The 19,280-nt window shown below is 46.9% G+C and overlaps 1 protein-coding gene across 1 annotated transcript in view; it reads left to right on the forward strand.

The window, feature by feature from the left end:
- GALNT14 (polypeptide N-acetylgalactosaminyltransferase 14) overlaps positions 1 to 19,073 on the forward strand; it is a 422,900-nt gene extending 403,827 nt beyond the window's left edge. Inside the window, exons 14-15 of the mRNA XM_075863437.1 lie at positions 15,513 to 15,632; positions 17,216 to 19,073. Of these exons, the coding sequence (XP_075719552.1) occupies positions 15,513 to 15,632; positions 17,216 to 17,383 (288 nt within the window). The 3' untranslated portion in view covers positions 17,384 to 19,073. The remainder of the gene's footprint in view (positions 1 to 15,512; positions 15,633 to 17,215) is intronic.
- The last annotated feature ends 207 nt before the right edge of the window (positions 19,074 to 19,280 follow it).

A 19,280-nucleotide genomic window follows, 5' to 3' on the forward strand; every position in this document is an offset into this window, starting at 1 on the left:
AGACACTAAGGAACCATTTGCGAGACAGACAGGGAAAGACTAACAACGCTCAGGCAAGGATCAGAAGGGCTGGGGCATTCTTATAGAGCAGGGAATCACGTGGGTTAATAATCATTGATTCCATGTGCGCGCTGGCCCTTTAAGAACGGGCGCGAGCGTGCGCGCGCACCCTACGGGACCCGGCCGGACGGAGCGGAAGCGAGCGCTGGCATCTCCTAGGAGGGAGACGGAGGCCAGCGCTCACAGATCCATGGCTGCGGGCGTCGGGAGGTGAGTGAACCCGACGGCCCGCGGCCATGGGCGCTACAGTATCCCCCCTCTTACGCCCCCTCTTCTTGGGGCCAGAGTGAGAGAGGAACTTTTTAATAAGAGCAGGAGCACTGAGGTTCTCTTCTGGCTCCCAGGACCTCTCCTCAGGACCAAACCCTCTCCAGTCCACCAGATAGAAAGTCCTTCCTCCTACCCTCTTGCGGTCCAGGATCTCCTTTACCTCGAATACATCGGAAGGGCCGCTGGAATCAACTGTGGAACTAGAGGTCTTGCTGTAGCGGTTCAGGACCACTGGTTTCAGGAGGGACACATGGAAGGAGTTAGGGATTCTGAGGGTAGGGGGCAGCCGCAGCTTATAGGAAACAGGTGTAATGGCGGAAGGAGGTGAAGGGAACAAGTGAGCCCTAATCTACCCACCGCCCTGTCCCTGCCTACTTGCAACGACCCGCCCTAGGCGACGGGGTACAACTTGGCGGCGGTCCCTACGCTGACTAAGTGCAAGGGGATACAAACAGGGAACAAGCAAGGGAAGGGGCAGTAGCCCACGGAACACCATGAGGGAACAGAGTGGTGAACGAGCAGTCAGGATCAGGATGTAATGAAGTATACAAACGCAGAGCACGGAGCAGGAAGCAAGCCGGGGGCAGAGCGAAGCAGGATAAGCGGGAACTGAAGCAAGGCTGAAGCACAGCAGAAGCAGGCTGGAGCAAGGCAGCAGTGGGGCCAGGAAACCAAGAAGAATCACAAGCAATGAGGAAGAGGAAACGGCAGGTATAAATGGACAGGGGGCGGAGATAACTCCGACTGACCAGGCCGCGATAGGCTCTCCCACTCCTGAGCCTGCCACCCTGATTGGTGGGAGCCGGTGTCAGTCTAAGAGGTCTGGCCTCAGGTGTCGATTGATTAATCCTGGGAGTATCCACAGACGTAGTGCCTGGCAGATCCTTTACAACAGGGTTAATTTGTTGCAGGATCTCGAAGGGACCAAGGAACCTGGGAGCAAACTTGTATGAAGGCACCCTCAAGCAAATGTTTCGAGAGGACCGCCAGACTTTAGTCCCAGGAAGATACTGAGGCGGCTCTCTTCTTTTGATATCTGCCTTACGCTTCATGCGTTCGCCCGCCTGCAAAATAGAGGAACGGGTCTGTTGCCAGATTTGCAGGAAGTCCCCATATGCAGAGTCAGCAGCGGGTACCTGAGATGAAGTCGACACTGGAAGAGCAACTCTGGGATGTTGACTGTACACGATGTGAAACGGAGTGGAGGTGGTGGACTCACTTGTGTGGTTGTTATATGAAAACTCTGCCCATGGAAGAAGCTGTACCCAGTTATCGTGCTGTGAAGAAACGAAGTGGCGGAGGTAATTTTCCATGATCTGGTTGATCCTCTCAACTTGCCCATTGGACTGGGAGTGATAGGCAGAGGAAAAGTCCAAACTCACATCCAGGAGTTTACAGAGGGCTCTCCAGAACTTGGAGGTAAACTGAACCCCCCGGTCGGACACAATGTGAAGAGGCAAGCCATGCAAGCGGAAGATGTGCTGAATGAAGAAGCTTGCTAGTCGAGGGGCAGAGGGTAGGCCGGTTAGCGGGATAAAATGTGCCATCTTAGAGAACCGGTCCACCACCACCCTGTTGGTGTTGCATCCTGCTGAGAGAGGAAGGTCCGTGACGAAGTCCATAGCAATGTGCTGCCAGGGGGCACTGGGTACAGGCAGGGGTTGAAGCAGGCCGGCAGGCTTGCTGTGAGCCACCTTGTTAGAGGCACACACCGTGCAAGCAGAGACAAAGTCCAGAACATCTTTAGGTAGCGTGGGCCACCAGAAGTGACGAGCGACCAGGTCTTGGGTTTTACGGACACCAGCGTGCCCAGCCAGTTTAGAACTGTGTCCCCAGCGGAGAATTCTTTTTCTGTCAGCCAACCGAACAAAAGTTCTCCCTGGAGGAATATCTCTAAGCTGCAGAGGATTGGCGGTGACAATGCAGGATGGGTCTATGATCGTCTGAAGGGACTCCACCGTGTCTTCCGTTTCAAATGATCTGGACAGGGCATCGGCCCTCACGTTCTTGTCCGCGGGATGGTAGTGGAGCAGAAATTGGAAACGGGTGAAGAACAGTGACCGCCTGGCTTGACGAGGGTTCAGTCTTTGAGCGGACTGAAGGTAAGTGAGATTCTTGTGGTCGGTGAAGATCAGGATGGGTTGAGCAGCGCCCTCCAGAAGATGTCTCCACTCCTCCAGGGTCAACTTGATAGCCAGTAGCTCCCGATCTCCAATGGAATAATTGCGCTCAGCAGAGGAAAATAGTCTTGAGTAGTAGCCACACACTACTGCCTTTCCTTTGGAGCTCCTCTGGAACAGAAGTGCGCCTGCACCAACAGAGGAAGCGTCCACCTCCAGTGAGAACTGCCGAGATATATCAGGGTGATGGAGGATCGAAGCTGAAGTGAAGGCTTTCTTGAGGCTAATGAATGCGGACTCTGCCTCCGGAGTCCACACCTTGGCGTTCACACCCTTCTTGGTAAGGGTAGAGATGGGGGCCGTCAGAGAAGAAAAGTTCGGAATGAACTGCCGGTAGAAATTGGCGAAACCAAGGAACCGCTGTATGGCCCTTAGGCCTTGAGGATGTGGCCATTCCAGGACAGACTTTAACTTCTCAGGGTCCATCTTAAGGCCTTGATCCGAGATGACATAGCCCAGGAAGGGCAGAGACCTCTTTTCAAAGGTGCATTTCTCTAACTTGGCATACAAGCGGTTCTCTCTTAGTCGCAGAAGAACTTGACGAACGTGCCTCCGATGGGTCATCAGATCTGGGGAGAAGATTAGAATATCATCGAGATAAACTACAACACATGTATAGAGGAGATCTCGGAAGATGTCATTAACGAACTCCTGAAATACTGCGGGAGCGTTACACAGTCCGAAGGGCATCACTCGGTATTCGTAGTGCCCATCGCGGGTGTTAAATGCCGTCTTCCATTCGTCACCCCGGCGAATCCGGATTAGATTATAGGCCCCTCGCAGATCTAGCTTGGAAAAAATTTTGGCTCCTCTTATGCGATCAAACAGCTCGGAAATGAGTAGCAACGGGTACTTGTTCTTGACCGTGATCTGATTGCGACCACGGTAATCAATGCAGGGTCGGAGAGATCCATCTTTCTTTTTAACGAAGAAGAATCCTGCCCCGGCCGGGGAGGAAGATTTTCGAATAAAACCCCTCTCCAAGTTCTCCTTGATATAGGCTATAGGCTGACATCGATAAAGTCTCTGGCAAGGAGAGAGGATATACTCGTCCACGGGGAAGAGAAGCATTGGGCACCAGTTCAATGGGACAGTCATAATTCCGATGTGGAGGCAACGTCTCAGCCTCTCGTTTGCAGAAGACATCCGCAAAACTGGCATACTGAGGAGGTAGATTGGAGAGTGACTGCGGCAGAGGGGGCACAACAGAACGGACTTGTGACAGGCAATGGCTATGGCATCTGGAACCCCATTGAAGAACTTCTCCTGAACTCCAGTCGAGTGTCGGGGCGTGTAGACGGAGCCATGGCAGACCCAGCAGGATAGGATTGATAGCCTTGGGTAGTACCAGGAAGGAGATCTGTTCTGAGTGAAGAGCTCCGACCCGTAATGTCACCGGCTCAGTGATGAGCATGATTGGATCAGGCAGCGGTAGACCATTCACAGAGGCAACTGCCAGGGGTCTCTCCAGACGGACTGTGGGTAGTTGAAACCGATCCACTAGATCTTGGTGGATAAAATTAGCAGCCGCTCCAGAGTCAAGATAGGCGGAGGAAGGATGTGATGCCTGTCCGGTGACGATGGCCACAGGTATCGATAATTTGGAAGAGGTTTTAACGTTTGGAGACGTTCCACCTAGAGTTGCCTCTCCAACCAACCCTACTGCAGTTTCCCGGTTTCTGTGGGCATTGACGCACAAAATGACCCTTGAGGCCGCAATACATGCAAAGTCCAGAGGAGCGTCTGCGCTGCTTCTCCTGTTCAGATAACCGGACTCTGTCTACCTGCATGGGTTCCTCAGGTAGCGCACTAAGAGTGAACAATTGTGGTCTCTGGGCAGGGGGTGCTGGTCTGTGTGCCCGGCTCTCCTGACGAACCTCTTGAGAGCGCTCCCGGATTCTCATATCAACCCGGGTGGCTAACAGGATGAGGGCATCCAAGGTAGAAGGAAGGTCGCGGGCTGCCAGTTCGTCCTTGATGTGAGCGGACAGTCCCTGCCAGAAGGTCGCCACCAGTGCCTCATTGTTCCATGCCAGCTCGGCTGCTAGGGTACGGAAGGAGATTGCATACTCCCCTACTGTGGAGCCTTCTTGCTTGAGGGTCAACAGAGTGGTTGCGGCAGAGGATTTTCGACCCGGCTCCTCGAACACGGCACGAAAGGACTGTTGCTCCAAGATTGGGTTTGCCCATGCGAGGGCCTTGCCAGCGAGGAGGGAGATAATGAACGCTACTTTAGCCTCCTCGGAGGGGAAGAGATGAGGCCGTAGCCTAAAGTGCACCGTGCATTGATTAAGAAATCCTCGGCATGCTCTGGGATCACCGTCATAGCGAGGAGGAAGAGGCAGAGGAACTGAGGATCCGGAACAAACAGGGGGAGCAACAGGCAGTGGCACGGCAACAGCTTCTGGAGGAAGATCCGGGGGTGGAACAGCGAGTAGATCCAGGCGGACCAGAATAGAATTCACCGCCTCAAGGAGTTGATCCTGACGAGTGCGTAGGTCATGCATCTCCGTCTGAATTTTCTGTACTGGGGTCTTGGGCTGGCCAGCGGATTCCATGGCCTTAGCGTACTGTCACGGGCAATGGGTTTGTGGACCCACTAGGCCGCTCCGCCGTAGCGGGGAGGCAGCTGACCAGGTCACAGTCTATGTGAAAGTAGATAGCAGACAGTAATGTTTAGGTACCTGTAATAGTCCGGACGGTGACTGTTGCCTCAGCACGGATGGAGAGAGGTGCGGAAAGTGGCGCCAGACGTGGCGGATGACACTGGCACTTGACGTGGCGGATGGCACTTGACGTGGCGGATGACACTTGACGTGGCAGATGGCACTTGACGTGGCAGATGGCACTTGACGTGGCAGATGACACTTGACGTGGCAGATGGCACTTGAGCACGGGTAGGCACAGGAACAATGCGGAATACAGGAACAGTAACAGGGCACGGGTAACAGCAGGAACGGGAGACACTGAGGAACCATTTGCGAGACAGACAGGGAAAGACTAACAACGCTCAGGCAAGGATCAGAAGGGCTGGGGCATTCTTATAGAGCAGGGAATCACGTGGGTTAATAATCATTGATTCCATGTGCGCGCGCTGGCCCTTTAAGAACGGGCGCGAGCGTGCGCGCGCGCACCCTACGGGACCCGGCCGGACGGAGCGGAAACGAGCGCTGGCATCTCCTAGGAGGGAGACGGAGGCCAGCGCTCACAGATCCATGACTGCGGGCGTCGGGAGGTGAGTGAACCCGACGGCCCGCGGCCATGGGCGCTACAGTAACACTTCGGAGGCCTCCTTAGAGAAAACATCAGCGAAGTCCTGAACAAACTCAGGTAGCGTGTTCACCTCCTCAGGGGGAGAAATAGAATTAACAGAAAAACATGACGTCAAACATTCATTACCCCATTTGGTAAGCTCCCCAGTATTCCAGTCAAACGTGGGATTATGCAACTGCAACCAGGGAAGGCCTAAAACCAAATCGGACGATAATCCCTGCATCAACAGTACAGAGCACTGCTCCGAATGCATGGAGCCAACAAGGAGTTCAAAAACAGGGGTATGCTGTGTAAAATAACCATTAGCAAGAGGAGTGGAGTCGATACCCACTACCGGGACAGGTTTAGGCAAATCAATCAAAAGCATAGCAAGAGACATAGCAAATTCCACAGACATAATATTAGCAGAGGACCCTGAATCCACGAAGGCACTGCCGGTAGCAGACCTACCACCAAAAGAGACCTGAAAGGGAAGCAAGATCTTATTAAGTTTCATATTTACGGGAAATACCTGTGCACCAAAGTGACCTCCCCGATGATCACTTAGGCGCGGAAGTTTTCCGGCTGCTTATTCTTACGCTTAGGACAGTTGTTCACTTGATGCTTGTCATCCCCACAGTAGAAGCAGAGACCATTCTTCCTGCGGAACTCTCTACGTTGTTGGGGGGACACGGAGGCCCCGAGTTGCATAGGTACCTCTGAGTCTTCCGGGGAGGAACGAAGCAACGGAACCTCGGGAGGCATCATGGGGGAGTCGGAGGAGAAAACACATAAACGTTCACGTTGTCGTTCCCTGAGACGTCGGTCAAGTCGTACCGCTAAAGCCATAACCTGGTCTAGGGAGTCAGAAGAGGGATAGCTAACTAGCAGATCTTTCAGGGCATTCGACAGACCCAACCTAAATTGGCACCTTAAGGCAGGGTCATTCCACCGAGAAGTTACGCACCACTTCCTAAAGTCAGAACAATACTCCTCAACAGGTCTCTTACCCTGACGTAAGGTCACCAGCTGACTCTCGGCAAAGGCAGTCCTGTCATAAATGAGTCCGAGAGCAGAAAAGAAACGATCAACGGAGGAAAGTTCAGGGGCGTCAGGAGCCAAGGAGAAGGCCCACTCTTGGGGCCCTTCCTGGAGCCGGGACATAATTATACCCACCCGCTGGCTCTCAGAACCTGAGGAATGAGGCTTTAAGCAAAAGTAAAGCCTACAACTCTCCCGAAAGGAGAGAAAAGCCCTCCGGTCCCCTGAGAACCGGTCGGGCAACTTGAGGTGGGGTTCAAGAGGTGAGGTGAGGGGAACTACCAAGGTAGCATCAGGCTGGTTGACCCTCTGAGCCAGGGCCTGGACCTGTAGGGAGAGACCCTGCATTTGCTGAGCCAGGGTCTCAAGGGTGTCCATAGTGGTGTCAGGGACCAGGGTAGACTAGGTATGGGCTTGTGATTATGTAACGACGGGGGGTAGGGAAACGGACAAGTGAGCCCTAATCTACCCGCCACTCTGTCCCTGCCTACTTGCCATGACCCGCCCTAGGCGACGGGGTACAACTGGGCGGCGGTCCCTACGCTCAGTAAGTGCACGAGACAAACATACAAGGGAATACAAAGCAAAGGGAAAGGGGCAGTTGCCCACGGCAACACCATGAGCAACCAGAGTGGTGAACAAGCCAAGTCAAACCAGGAGAGCACGAGGTACCAAACGCAGAGCAGGAGAGTAGTCAGTAAGCCAGGGTCAGTATGGAGCAGGATCAAATAGATAGGAGCTGTAGCTGGGCCAGGAAACCACACGGGAAGAATCACAAGCAAAGGAGGAACAGGAAAGGCAGGTATAAATAGACAGAGGGCGGGAGCTAGCTCTGTCTGGCCAGGCTGCGATAGGCTCTCCCACTCCTAAGCCTGCCATCCTGAGTGGTGGAAGATGGAGTCAGTCTCAGAGACGTAGATTCAGGTGCAGACTGATTACCTATGGGAGTTAACCCCGAAGCTGTGCCTGGCAGATCCTTTACAGCGGGTCGTTGCAAGTAGGCATGGACTGAGTGGCGGATAGATTAGGGCTCACTTGTCTGTTTCCCTATCCCTGTCATTACAATAACTACTATAATACTGCCCCTATATACAAGAATATAACTACTATAACACTGCCCCTATATACAAGAATATAACTACTATAATACTGCTCCTATATACAAGAATATAACTACTATAATACTGCTCCTATATACAAGAATATAACTACTATAATACTGCCCCTATATACAAGAATATAACTATTATAATACTGCTCCTATATACAAGAATATAACTACTATAATACTGCTCCTATATACAAGAATATAACTACTATAATACTGCCCCTATATACAAGAATATAACTACTATAATACTACTCCTATATACAAGAATATAACTACTATACTACTGCCCCCTATATACAAGAATATAACTACTATAAGACTGGCCCCTATATACAAAGATAACTAAATCCCCCCTATATGGTACAATCCTTGCACATGGTCTGTGAATCAGAAGAACCCTATTAGTATTTGCTGCTAGTACTCAGGTTTGCACTATTTGTGATATTTTCATATTAAACTTTGGTGACCGGGGGATGAGATGTTGCGGTGCAGGGATGCAGCTTCTATTGTGCAGCAGATCTCAATATAATATCCAAAAATGGCGACAGCACACTGCAAACACTAATGCCACCTAACCACTATATATAAATAAATATACATTGCTGCTGAATCTACTTACAATAGGGAGGTTCTTAGCACACATGTTGATCAAATTGTGTGAGCCCACCTGCCACGACAAGGCGACCTCTATAAGGTGGGTCCCTACACTGCTCATACACCCAGTACTGGGACTAAACCTACATATACTTGGGGATGGTAGTAGCCCGCATTAAACTAATTAAAATCACCCTGGGCAGAGAGGAAGGAGTGCAAGATCAAAAATGAAACAAAATGAAACAAAACGTGCATACATTAGTTGGAATGTGCTGATCAAACTTTATTGTCTCTTACCTATTGCATATATGTGGGGTTAGTGACTGCCACCATTGTTGATCTTGCACTCCTCCCATTCTGCACTGGGTGATTTTAATTCGTTTAATGCTGGTTCCTACCATCGCCAGATATATATAGGCTTAGTCCCAGTTCTGGGTGAATGAGCAGTGTAGGGACCCACCTATAGAGGTCGCCTTGTCGTGGCAGGTGGGCTCACACAATTTGATCAAAATCTGCGCTAAGAACCTCCCTATTGTAAGTAGACTCCGCAGCAATGTATATTTATTTATATATAGTGTTTAGGTGGCGTTGGAGTCCACAGAGTTCTGTCGCCATTTTTGGATATTGTATTGTTTTGCAGTCTTAGGCTATGTTCACACGGGGTATTTTGCCGAGTTTTTTGACGCGGAAACCGCGTCGCAAAACTCGGCAAAAACGGCCCAAGAACGCCTCCCATTGATTTCAATGGGAGGCGTCGGCGTCTTTTTCCCGCGAGCAGTAAAACTGCCTCGCGGGAAAAAGAAGCGACATGCCCTATCTTCGGGCGCTTCCGCCTCTGACCTCCCATTGACTTCAATGGGAGGCAGGAGAAAGCGTATTTCTCGCTGTTTTATGCCCGCGGCGCTCAATGGCCGCGGGCGAAAAACGGCGCGATAATTCCCGCGAAAATCGGCGTGCAGGGAGAGGAATATCTGCCTCAAAGTTCCAAACGGAATTTTGAGGCAGATATTCCTCCCCCAAAATACTCTGTGTGAACATAGCCTTAGGGTATGTTGACACGAAGTATTTTGCAGGGAGAAAAATCTGCCTCTAAATTCCTTCAGGAATTTTGAGGCAGATTTTTACTTGCGGCGTTTGTCGCCCGTGGCCATTGAGAGCCATGGGCAAAAACGCAGTAAAAAAAACTCGATTTCTGCCTCTTATTGATGTCAATGGGAGGTCAGAGATGGAAACGCCCAAAGAAAGGGCATGTTGCTTCTTTTTCCCACCAGCGTTTTTTATTGCTTGCGGGGAAAAACGCCTCCGCCTCTCATTGAACTCAATGGGAGGTGATTTCAGACTTTTGTCGGTGCTGTTTCCGACGTGGACTCCGCGTCAAAAACAGCACCAAAATACTCCACGTGAACTAGCCCTTAGGCTTCCTTGCACCTTTGTTGTCTCTTATGTGTTGCAGCAGATGTCAGTGCCTTAGCCTGGATGTACTCATGGTTCATGTATCTTTTATATATATATAGATATGTAAAAATGAATAGGTCCATAAACATTTGATTCATTTACAGCGTTTCTACATGATGATACGTGTTTTTAGTTTCATTCCCCTCCCCCTTCATCGTTTTGACATCGTAGTTTTAATATAAGCGCACGTGTGACATAATTAATGCATCGCATCTCAAATCAATGAGAAAATAGTTCTGCAATTAAAGATGTCATAATAATATTGATATAAGGGAGATGAAACCGATTATAAATCCTTAATAACAATATACACAAGTCACTTCAGGCATGTACGGAGAATAACACAATATCGAGAAATGGAGAGACTGAAAAATTACGAGTTAATAGAGGGGGTTCACTTTTCAGGTCCCTAATTCATCTGACAGATCAGAGAGCAACTACAAATAGCGTAATCTACTCTGGAGGACCCGGCACATCCACGCGTCACACGGCCAGCCTATTGCTTTTAATGGAAACTATGTAATGCTTGATTTTTCCTGTGGTGGCGCTGCAGGAGAATTGAGCACTTGCTGCTGGGTTTTGTGCCGATTACATCTGATCGTTGCGGGTACCATCATCAGCTTATTGTTCAGGAATCCCTTCTAGTAAATGGGACAACTCAATGAAAAACGAGGGGGTTATAAATGATACGACATGGGAACAAGGAAGGATAACTACATAACTAGGGGCTTAGGTTGGGTTGCAACCTCAATGGGGGCTTTATTGTCAAATAAATTGGCTACCACCAATCCACCCAACTTTGATTTTAGCAACTTTTAATCTTCATAGTAAGTTGAGTAACTTTTATGAATACTTTGCTTTACTATTTGGATTAATTTTGAGTTATTTTATGTTTTCTCCATTCACATCTAGAGCTTCTCTCAAAATTCTGCTGGTTGCCCTTGGAAACCGACAAAAAATTAGCTCCACCCAGGTGTCGGACATGTGACAGCTTAGTTCAGACCATGTAAGGTCTCATGCCCATGGCAGTCCCCCTGTGTCTCTGATCAGGGACTCTGTGTACTGCTGTAGCGCACTGTATTTCTATTCTCTAGAGAATAATATATCCGTAATACGGCGACCGATTCAACATGACAGATGAAATCTGACAAAAAACTTTCAGGTGCCTCCATAGGAAATCGTAGGCATACGAAGGTGCAGTAAGGCCGCATCGACTTCTATGGTGCCCTATTACCAAGCCGTGATACGGCCATGTGAATGAGGCCTAATTGTCATCTGAGGTCCCACAAGGCATTGCTCCTTGAAACCTACAGCACTATGGGGGGAATATATTAAGACTGACGCCTCAGAAGCCGGTCTAAATCTAATTTACTTTGGCGTAAAATGCACCAATTTTTTTTAAAGAGGTGTGCACCTGTATATTTGGCGCATCTTTGGATATCCATGCGACAGAGATGCAAATCTATGCCTGCTATGAGTGTGGATTTGCGCCATAATTTACGCCAGTTTCTCGCATAAATTATGATAAATTTGTAATTCCATTGGAGGCCTCATCCCTTTGGCTAAACCCCGCCCCTTTTTCTTTCCGCTTTCAGAAGCTGGCGCCAAATTTTGAAACTTTTTTTACGCCAGAAAACTGGCGAAAACCTTTTGCTATATTCTCCTCTAGGAATGTAGCTTTAGACCAGAATGGAGAAGAAAACTTCATGTAACTCAAATTTATTACATGAGAAAGGATCCTCCTCTCTTCCTGTAGCCCCCTGTGCCCTCCATGTCTGAAGTAAAGCATGCTGGGAATTTTAGTCAGTAGCCTTTGTGAAGAAGAACTAAGATGGCGCCTAATACATGTAATATCCTGGAGGAATGAGGTGGAAGGAGCAGAAGGAAATGCAGCCATGTTCATCGGATTACAGGTTTACTGGTATTGGGGACTATGTTATTGTGGAGGAAGCTGTAATACTGAGCACCCCCGCTACAAATGTGACCGCGTTGTTTGGTGCTGACCTGTTTAAGAAATGAAGGGGAAGCCAACAGCTGATCGGCGGGCTTGCTGAGAGTTGGACCCACACTGATCAGATATTGATGGCCTATCCTGAGTATAGGCCATACATTTTTGTTACAGCGGGAAACCCCTTTAATTGTATAGCAGTATTATTCATACTTTGTATATCGCTATTATTAGATAACTTTATGTATGTTAGTATAATTTGGTCACTGTGTGACAGTATTATGTGAGCACTGTATGGCGGAATTATGTGAGCACTGTATGGCGGAATTATGTGAGCACTGTATGGCGGAATTTGTTGGTCACTGTATGTCGGTATTATTTGAGCACTGTATGTTGTATTATGTGAGCACTGTATGTTGTATTATGTGAGCACTGTATGTTGGTACTATTTGAGCACTGTATGGTGGTATTATTTGAGCACTGTATGTTGGTATTATTTGAGCACTGTATGTTGGTATTATTTGAGCACTGTATGTTGTATTATGTGAGCACTGTATGGTGGTATTATTTGAGCACTGTATGGTGGTATTATTTGAGCACTGTATGTTGGTACTATTTGAGCACTGTATGTTGGTATTATTTGAGCACTGTATGTTGGTATTATTTGAGCACTGTATAGTGGTATTATTTGAGCACTGTATGGCGGTATTATTTGAGCACTGTGTGGTGGTATTATTTGAGCACTGTATGGCGGAATTATGTGAGCACTGTATGGCGGAATTAGTTGGTCACTGTTTGGCAGTATTATTTTGTCACTGTATGGCAGATGTAGTTGGTCACTGTATGCCGGTATTATGTGAGCACTGTATGACGAAATTAGTTGGTCACTGTATGTTGGTATTATGTGAGCACTGTATGGTGGTATTATGTGAGCACTGTATGGTGGTATTATGTGAGCACTGTATGGTGGTATTATTGTAGCACTGTATGGTGGTACACACTTAGGCATAATGTTGCACTGCTACTTGGGCATTGTGCTATATCTTTTCAGTGGTCAACATACAACTTCCGGCACCCACATCAATGAGCTGACTGAAGGGGCCGCACAATGTTTACTAGGCACAGCGCCGTACACTTCAATAGCGGCTGTGCCTGGGATTGCTGCTTAGTCCCATTCATTTCCCATTCATTTGAATAGGACCGGAACTGCAATCCCAGGTACAGCCATTACGGAAGTGTACGGCGCTGTCCCTGTATACTGTGAAGAGGCCGCGGCGACGAAAGCCGCAGCCCCTTTAGTTAGCTGATCGGTGGGAATCAAACCCCCACCGATCTGATATAGCTCACCTGTACTAAGGATAGGCCATCAATATAAAAATCCCAAGGAACCCTTTTAAGGGCAAGGCTCCTTGGAAAAAGGGTATGCAAACCCGAGTCATGTTTCAGGACCCCATAGGGTCTAACATTAACTTATAGGGTAGTTACCTGTAGGTGGCACTATAGAGACACAGATTTCTTCCTTCTGGAGAAGAGCTGTTTTAACCAGTTCCCCACCGCTGGCTGTATATTTACAGCCAGCGGTTAGAGCCCTTAACATTCACGCCATAGACTACTTACGGCGTGGGTTTTAGCTTGCTGCCCGAGCGATCGGGCAGCTGAATGACGGGTCTTTCGCTGCTTCTATCTTCTCTGATCTCTTCTACACAGCGCTCAATTGGTCCCGGTCATCATGTGACTGGTCACATGATCGCCGGGATGCCGTTAGTGGCAGGCTGCTGCTGGGTCCTATTAGTGACAATAGTCACTATAAGAGGGCTGATTTCCCCTGTAACTGGGGCTGCTGTCTGACCTTTGAGGGACAGACCATAATAATAAAAAAGTTAAATAAAGTGCAAAAAAATTAATACACAAAATACCCACCACAACACAAATGTTCCTCACGCCAATCATTGTCATAACGCTAGCCCTGAGCCAATTACCCTAAAATCGACATGTAATATATTAAAATTTCTGGTAGACAAAGACGATCACAACTAAAAGGTCTAATTTAGGGTAAAACTATGTTATGATCAGAAAAAAATTGCTAAAATGTAAAAAACCTTAATTTTTTACTATTATTTTCAAACTTTAAGGCTGGATTCACACGAGCGTGGCGTTTTTGCGGACGCAAAAACGCGGCGTTTTGTGCGCGCAAAAACCGCTTGACAGCTCCGTGTGTCATCCGTGTATGATGCGCGGCTGCGTGATTTTCACGCAGCCGCCATCATAGAGATGAGGCTGGTCGACGTCAGTCACTGTCCAGGATGCTGAAAGAGTTAACTGATCGGCAGTAACTCTTTCAGCACCCTCGACAGTGAATGCCGATCACAATATCGAGCAACCTGTTAAAAAAAAAAAAAAGACGTTCGTACTTACCGAGAACTTCCCTCCCGGCCGTTGCCTTGGTGACGCGTCCTTGGTGACGCGCCTCTCTTGAAATCTGGCCCCACCTCCCTGGATGACGCCGCAGTCCATGTGACCGCTGCAGCCTGTGCTTGGCCTGTGCTTGGCCTGTGATTGGCTGGAGCTGTCACTTGGACTGAATTGTCATCCCGGGAGGTCAGACTGGAGGAAGAAGCCGGGAGTTATCGGTAAGTCAGAACTTCTTTTTTTTTACAGGTACATATTTATTGGGTTCGGAAGTCACTGTCCATGGTGCTGAAACAGTTTAACTCTTTCAGCACCCTGGACAGTGACTGTCTCCTGACGTCGCGTACCAGAATTTTTTTTGCCGGGTTCGGTCAAAACGAGTTCGGCCGAACCCGGTGAAGTTCGGTTCAGTTGGCCGGGTTCGCTCATCTCAAAGACACTCCGTTTGGATGTTTGGAAACAGAAAAGCACGTGGTGCTTTTCTGTTTACATTCATCCTTTTGACAGCTCTTGCGCGAATCACGCAGTTCGCACGGAAGTGCTTCCGTGCGGCATGCGTGGTTGTCACGCACCCATTGACATCAATGGGTGCGTGATGCGCGAAAAACGCCGAAAGAACGGACATGTCGTGACTTTTTTTCAGCGGACTCACACTGAGTAAAAATCACGCACATGTCCGCACGGCCCCATAGACTAATATAGGTCCGTGCAACGCGCGTGCAAATCACGCGCGTTGCACGGATGTTTTTCCCGTTCGTCTGAATAAGGCCTTAGCCTAAAAATTCTAAAATAGCAAAAAGGATGTGTATAAAAATGATAAAAAAAAAAAAAAGAAACCTGCATTGTCTACAGAAAAAACATCGCAAAAATCACGTCGTTAGCCCAACAAATAAAAAAGTTAAATCCATTTAACTAACAAGTGCTAAAAATGGCTAAACGGTGTCTGGTCCTGAAGGCTCAAAATAGCCCGGTCCTGAACTGGTTAAAAATTTGAGGAAAAAGAATAACTCAGTCTTATATATTACACCCAGAAGACCCCAATATTGCAAAAGGCACATGATAGTTGGGGGCCCATCTTACAGATTTTGCATTGGGGCCCTGGAGCTTCAGGTTGCGCCTCTGCTGCTACATATTTGGGGATCTTATATAGTGTATTATTTACTTTTACCCTTTTATGTGTTTTCTTTTTCAGGAATGGATTTACACTCAGGTTCAGCAGGTCAGTCAGCAGGATCTATGTCTGTCAGTGCACACCTTATTTCCAGGGACCCAGGTGGTGCTCTTACCCTGTAAAGACGGAGATGGCAGGCAGGTAAGTTCACACATGCCCGTAATTATACCCAAAAATTAATAAGTCACTCGTCATGAACTCTGCTGTGTTATACTAATCTTAAGGGGGTGAGGAAGGGGGATTATATTCTGTATAGGGTCTAGGTGACAGTGAGCGGAGGTTCTACTATAAACCCCAACTCTACATCCGCTCAGGCTTGAAGGCTTTGCGCTATTGCCCTCTTCTTTTTGATCTCCGACATGCCATAGCCCAAATTAATAAAACCAAGCCTACTAAAATTCTAAAAAAAAAACAAAAAAACAAGGCTTGGTGCAGTTGCGACTTAAAGGGAATGTCCTTCCAGGTTGTATTCATCTATAGATACAGCAGGTCTCTTCCATGAAAACTAACAAACAATCCAAAAACAGCAAGCGAAATGCCCAAAAAAATCCTGCACTATAAAATGCATTGCGGTTGGCGCCACCTTGAGGTTAGAATGTGCAGTACAATTTTTGCAACAAGGTGGAATATCACTTTACCGCAATTAATATATCTTTATATGATGCTAAACATTTATACAAGCAACATATAAACGTTTTATATATTTTTCAATAACAGACCAAGTCTGAAGAAGTATATACAATGTCAGTCTTATGAGCATTTTCCCTAAAAAATAGTCATATAAGCCCTCAAGTTTCTGAGTTATCTTAGTCGCTTACATGGCTAGTAGACCATCAGATACCCCTATTAAAATATTCCGGTTTTCACATTGGCTATTGGAGCACACACAATAGTCTGACATTTCCTGCTTTCTGCAGCTCACTTGACAGCTGTGTTGTGTAGACTGGGACAGAATTTAATGGGCGCACTATTGTACTGTTGGAGGCCTAGATAAGGAAGGATAGTAATACTATCCACGCAGATAAGGGTCTGTATGCAGCTCCCCTGCCACGGACTGGTCCCTGGGGGAGGGGCTCTACTCTATCACTTCCTGCAGACTGTAATGATCTATGACCTAGTCCATTAATTCCCATTCATTGCAGCAGCCATAAAGCGCACGCACCCCTGCCCCGTCAGAGGCGTAATCTAAAAGTCCTGATCCCCAATGTAAATGACGCCAACTTACCATTTGCCATTTATAATACTGGTGTCCTCCCATGTGGCACAGGAGCCTTTGTCCCCAGGGGCGGCTGCCACTTTAGCACCCCCTATAACTATATCTCTTTGCACTGTCTATACAGACAATACAGGAAAGGGGGTATCTCCAAAATGTAAAAATAAAATATAAACAGCTATAATAAAGTTAGAATAAACTATTTGTGTGTCATTTGTAATCCAGACTTTTTTTTGGGGGGGGGGGGGGGGGGGTTGAATACTTTTGCAAATTTGTATTATTATTAAAATTTACCTTAGTGCCCCATTATTCTATTCTCCAAAAGCTCTGCCGGTGGAAGGGCCAAATCAGTAGTGATTCAGGATGAACATCGCTATAAAATCTCCTACCTAGGGACATAGAAATAATGGGAATATAAGGGGTAAATTAAAAATATTGGCTGTTTGCTGGAACAGTTTACAGGGTCTCCTGGATTAGGTAATTAACATTTTTGTTTTCTCCTTGGTACCAGAGATGGAGTAAAGTGGGCTCTCACATTGAACACATGGCATCTCGCTTCTGCCTGGATACCGAAATCATTGGCGACACTGACGAAAACAACAGAGAGATTGTGATCAACCCATGCGAGACTACAGCGATCAGTCAACGCTGGGACATGGTCCTTCATGACTTCCACTGAGGGCAATGAAACCATCTTACTAGAAAATTGAAAAGCCTCGTGGCAAACTGCGTAGCATTCTGCTGCTTAGAGTAAAGTCAATGCTGCAACTGATGCGGTACGTAATACGAGACGGGAAAGGCTCAATTATTAAGGAGCAAAATCGGAAGGCAAGAAGAAGGCAAGGGAGGGTGAAGGTTGGCAACATTCTGCAATTTGGAGGATACCAAAACCATAATACAACTTTTTGGTGTTCCAGTTAAGAGAAAAGTCGACCCGCCCATGAGTGGTTTCCACCTTCCTCATTCATTAAGATAATTTAAGGGACTAGATAAAAGCACACAGGGGGTAGATAAGGGGAAAAACACTCAACACTCAGCTTCAGCTTAAAGTGCAGGTTCACATTTTTTCTTTTATAATTTACATAAAAATGTGAGCAAATTTTGAAATGTCTAACAGGACTAATGTGTTGTATTATGTCTTATACTCCAGTCACATCCAGAGCTGCATCGAGAGCTATTCAGTCTTCTAGTTCTGATTCCAGCAGAAAGTATTGCATTATAGGCAGCTCTGCGCTCTTAAAGATGAATTTGCCAGGTTATTATTGACTTATTCCAGTAGTTACCAGTACATTTGAATGCAGCTCTGGATGTGACTGGAGTACAAGATATGCTGTAACTCAAAATCAGTCCAGTAAAGCATTAAAAAAAATTCTAAAAATAAAATTTACTGAAATCAGTCAATATTGAGCTGGCAAATCCAACAGCTCGGTGTAAGGTACCTGGAATATACATTTATACAAACCAGAATGGGGGTATTTTCACACAGCTTTTTTTTAGCCATTTTTCGGGCCATAAACGTCCCCCGAATAACGGCTAAAAATACGGAGGCTGCACGCCTCCAAACATCTGCCCATTGATGTAAATGGGAAAAACTAAATTTCGTGCCCATGGGGCGTTTTTTTCTGCAACCGTTCGGCACGTAAAAAAAAGCCTCATAAAAAGAAGTGCATGTCACTTCTTGAGCCGTATTTCCTTGAATCACTAGAAAAACAGCTCCAAAAACGGCCGTTAAAAAACGCATCAAAAAACGCTCTATGCTTAAAAAACGGCTGAAAATTAGAGGCTGTTTTCCCTTGAAAACAGCTCCGTATTTTACAGACGTTTTTTGTTTAGCGTGTGAACAGAGCCTAAGGAGATCATGCTCATTTTCAGACACTGAAACAGCAGGTGATGCTGAGACGTGTTAGCTCAGAAGACTAAATATTTCTTGATGCAGCTCTGAATGGGACTGGAGTATAAGACATGATAATATGTATGGTAATATATTTGGAAAATTTCTTCTAGAGAGATTATGCGTAGGTAGAAACTAAAAAATCCCCTACCGAAGGTGAACCTGCGCTTTAAGGTCTTTGGTCCGAAAAGTTTTCCAATTTGTATCCTTGTTAAAGGTGGGAGCAGAGCTCCCGACCGCACATATGATATAGTTATATTTTACTTGTATATTTATGAAATGCAGATTAATATATGATAAATTCTTAACGGGAATTTGAATTGGCACAAAAAGAAATAAAATCAATTGAAATTTCGATTTTTCTGCATCTGGATGGAATCTTCATCGCGTCGCTTGGAAATATAAAAAAAAAAAACTTACCAAAGTTTTACACAAAAGTTTTTGAAACGTCTTAAAGGTGAATTTGTCACTCTAAAATGGACCATCTTTCAGAAATAAAATCATTTTTCACAAAAGCGTGTTTCTTGTATTATCCAGGACAGGCCGGCCATGGACACCTGGTTAATGTTGTTCACCATGTCTGCTGCCAACCCTGAAGGATATGCCAAGGTCACTGCAGGTTCTGGTGTGTAGTGGTAGGGGGCTAAATTCGACTTGTGGAAATCCAGTTCTAAATGTATTCGGT

Source organism: Rhinoderma darwinii, chromosome 4, assembly GCF_050947455.1.
Source record: "Rhinoderma darwinii isolate aRhiDar2 chromosome 4, aRhiDar2.hap1, whole genome shotgun sequence".
NCBI classification, from domain to species: Eukaryota; Metazoa; Chordata; class Amphibia; order Anura; family Rhinodermatidae; genus Rhinoderma; species Rhinoderma darwinii.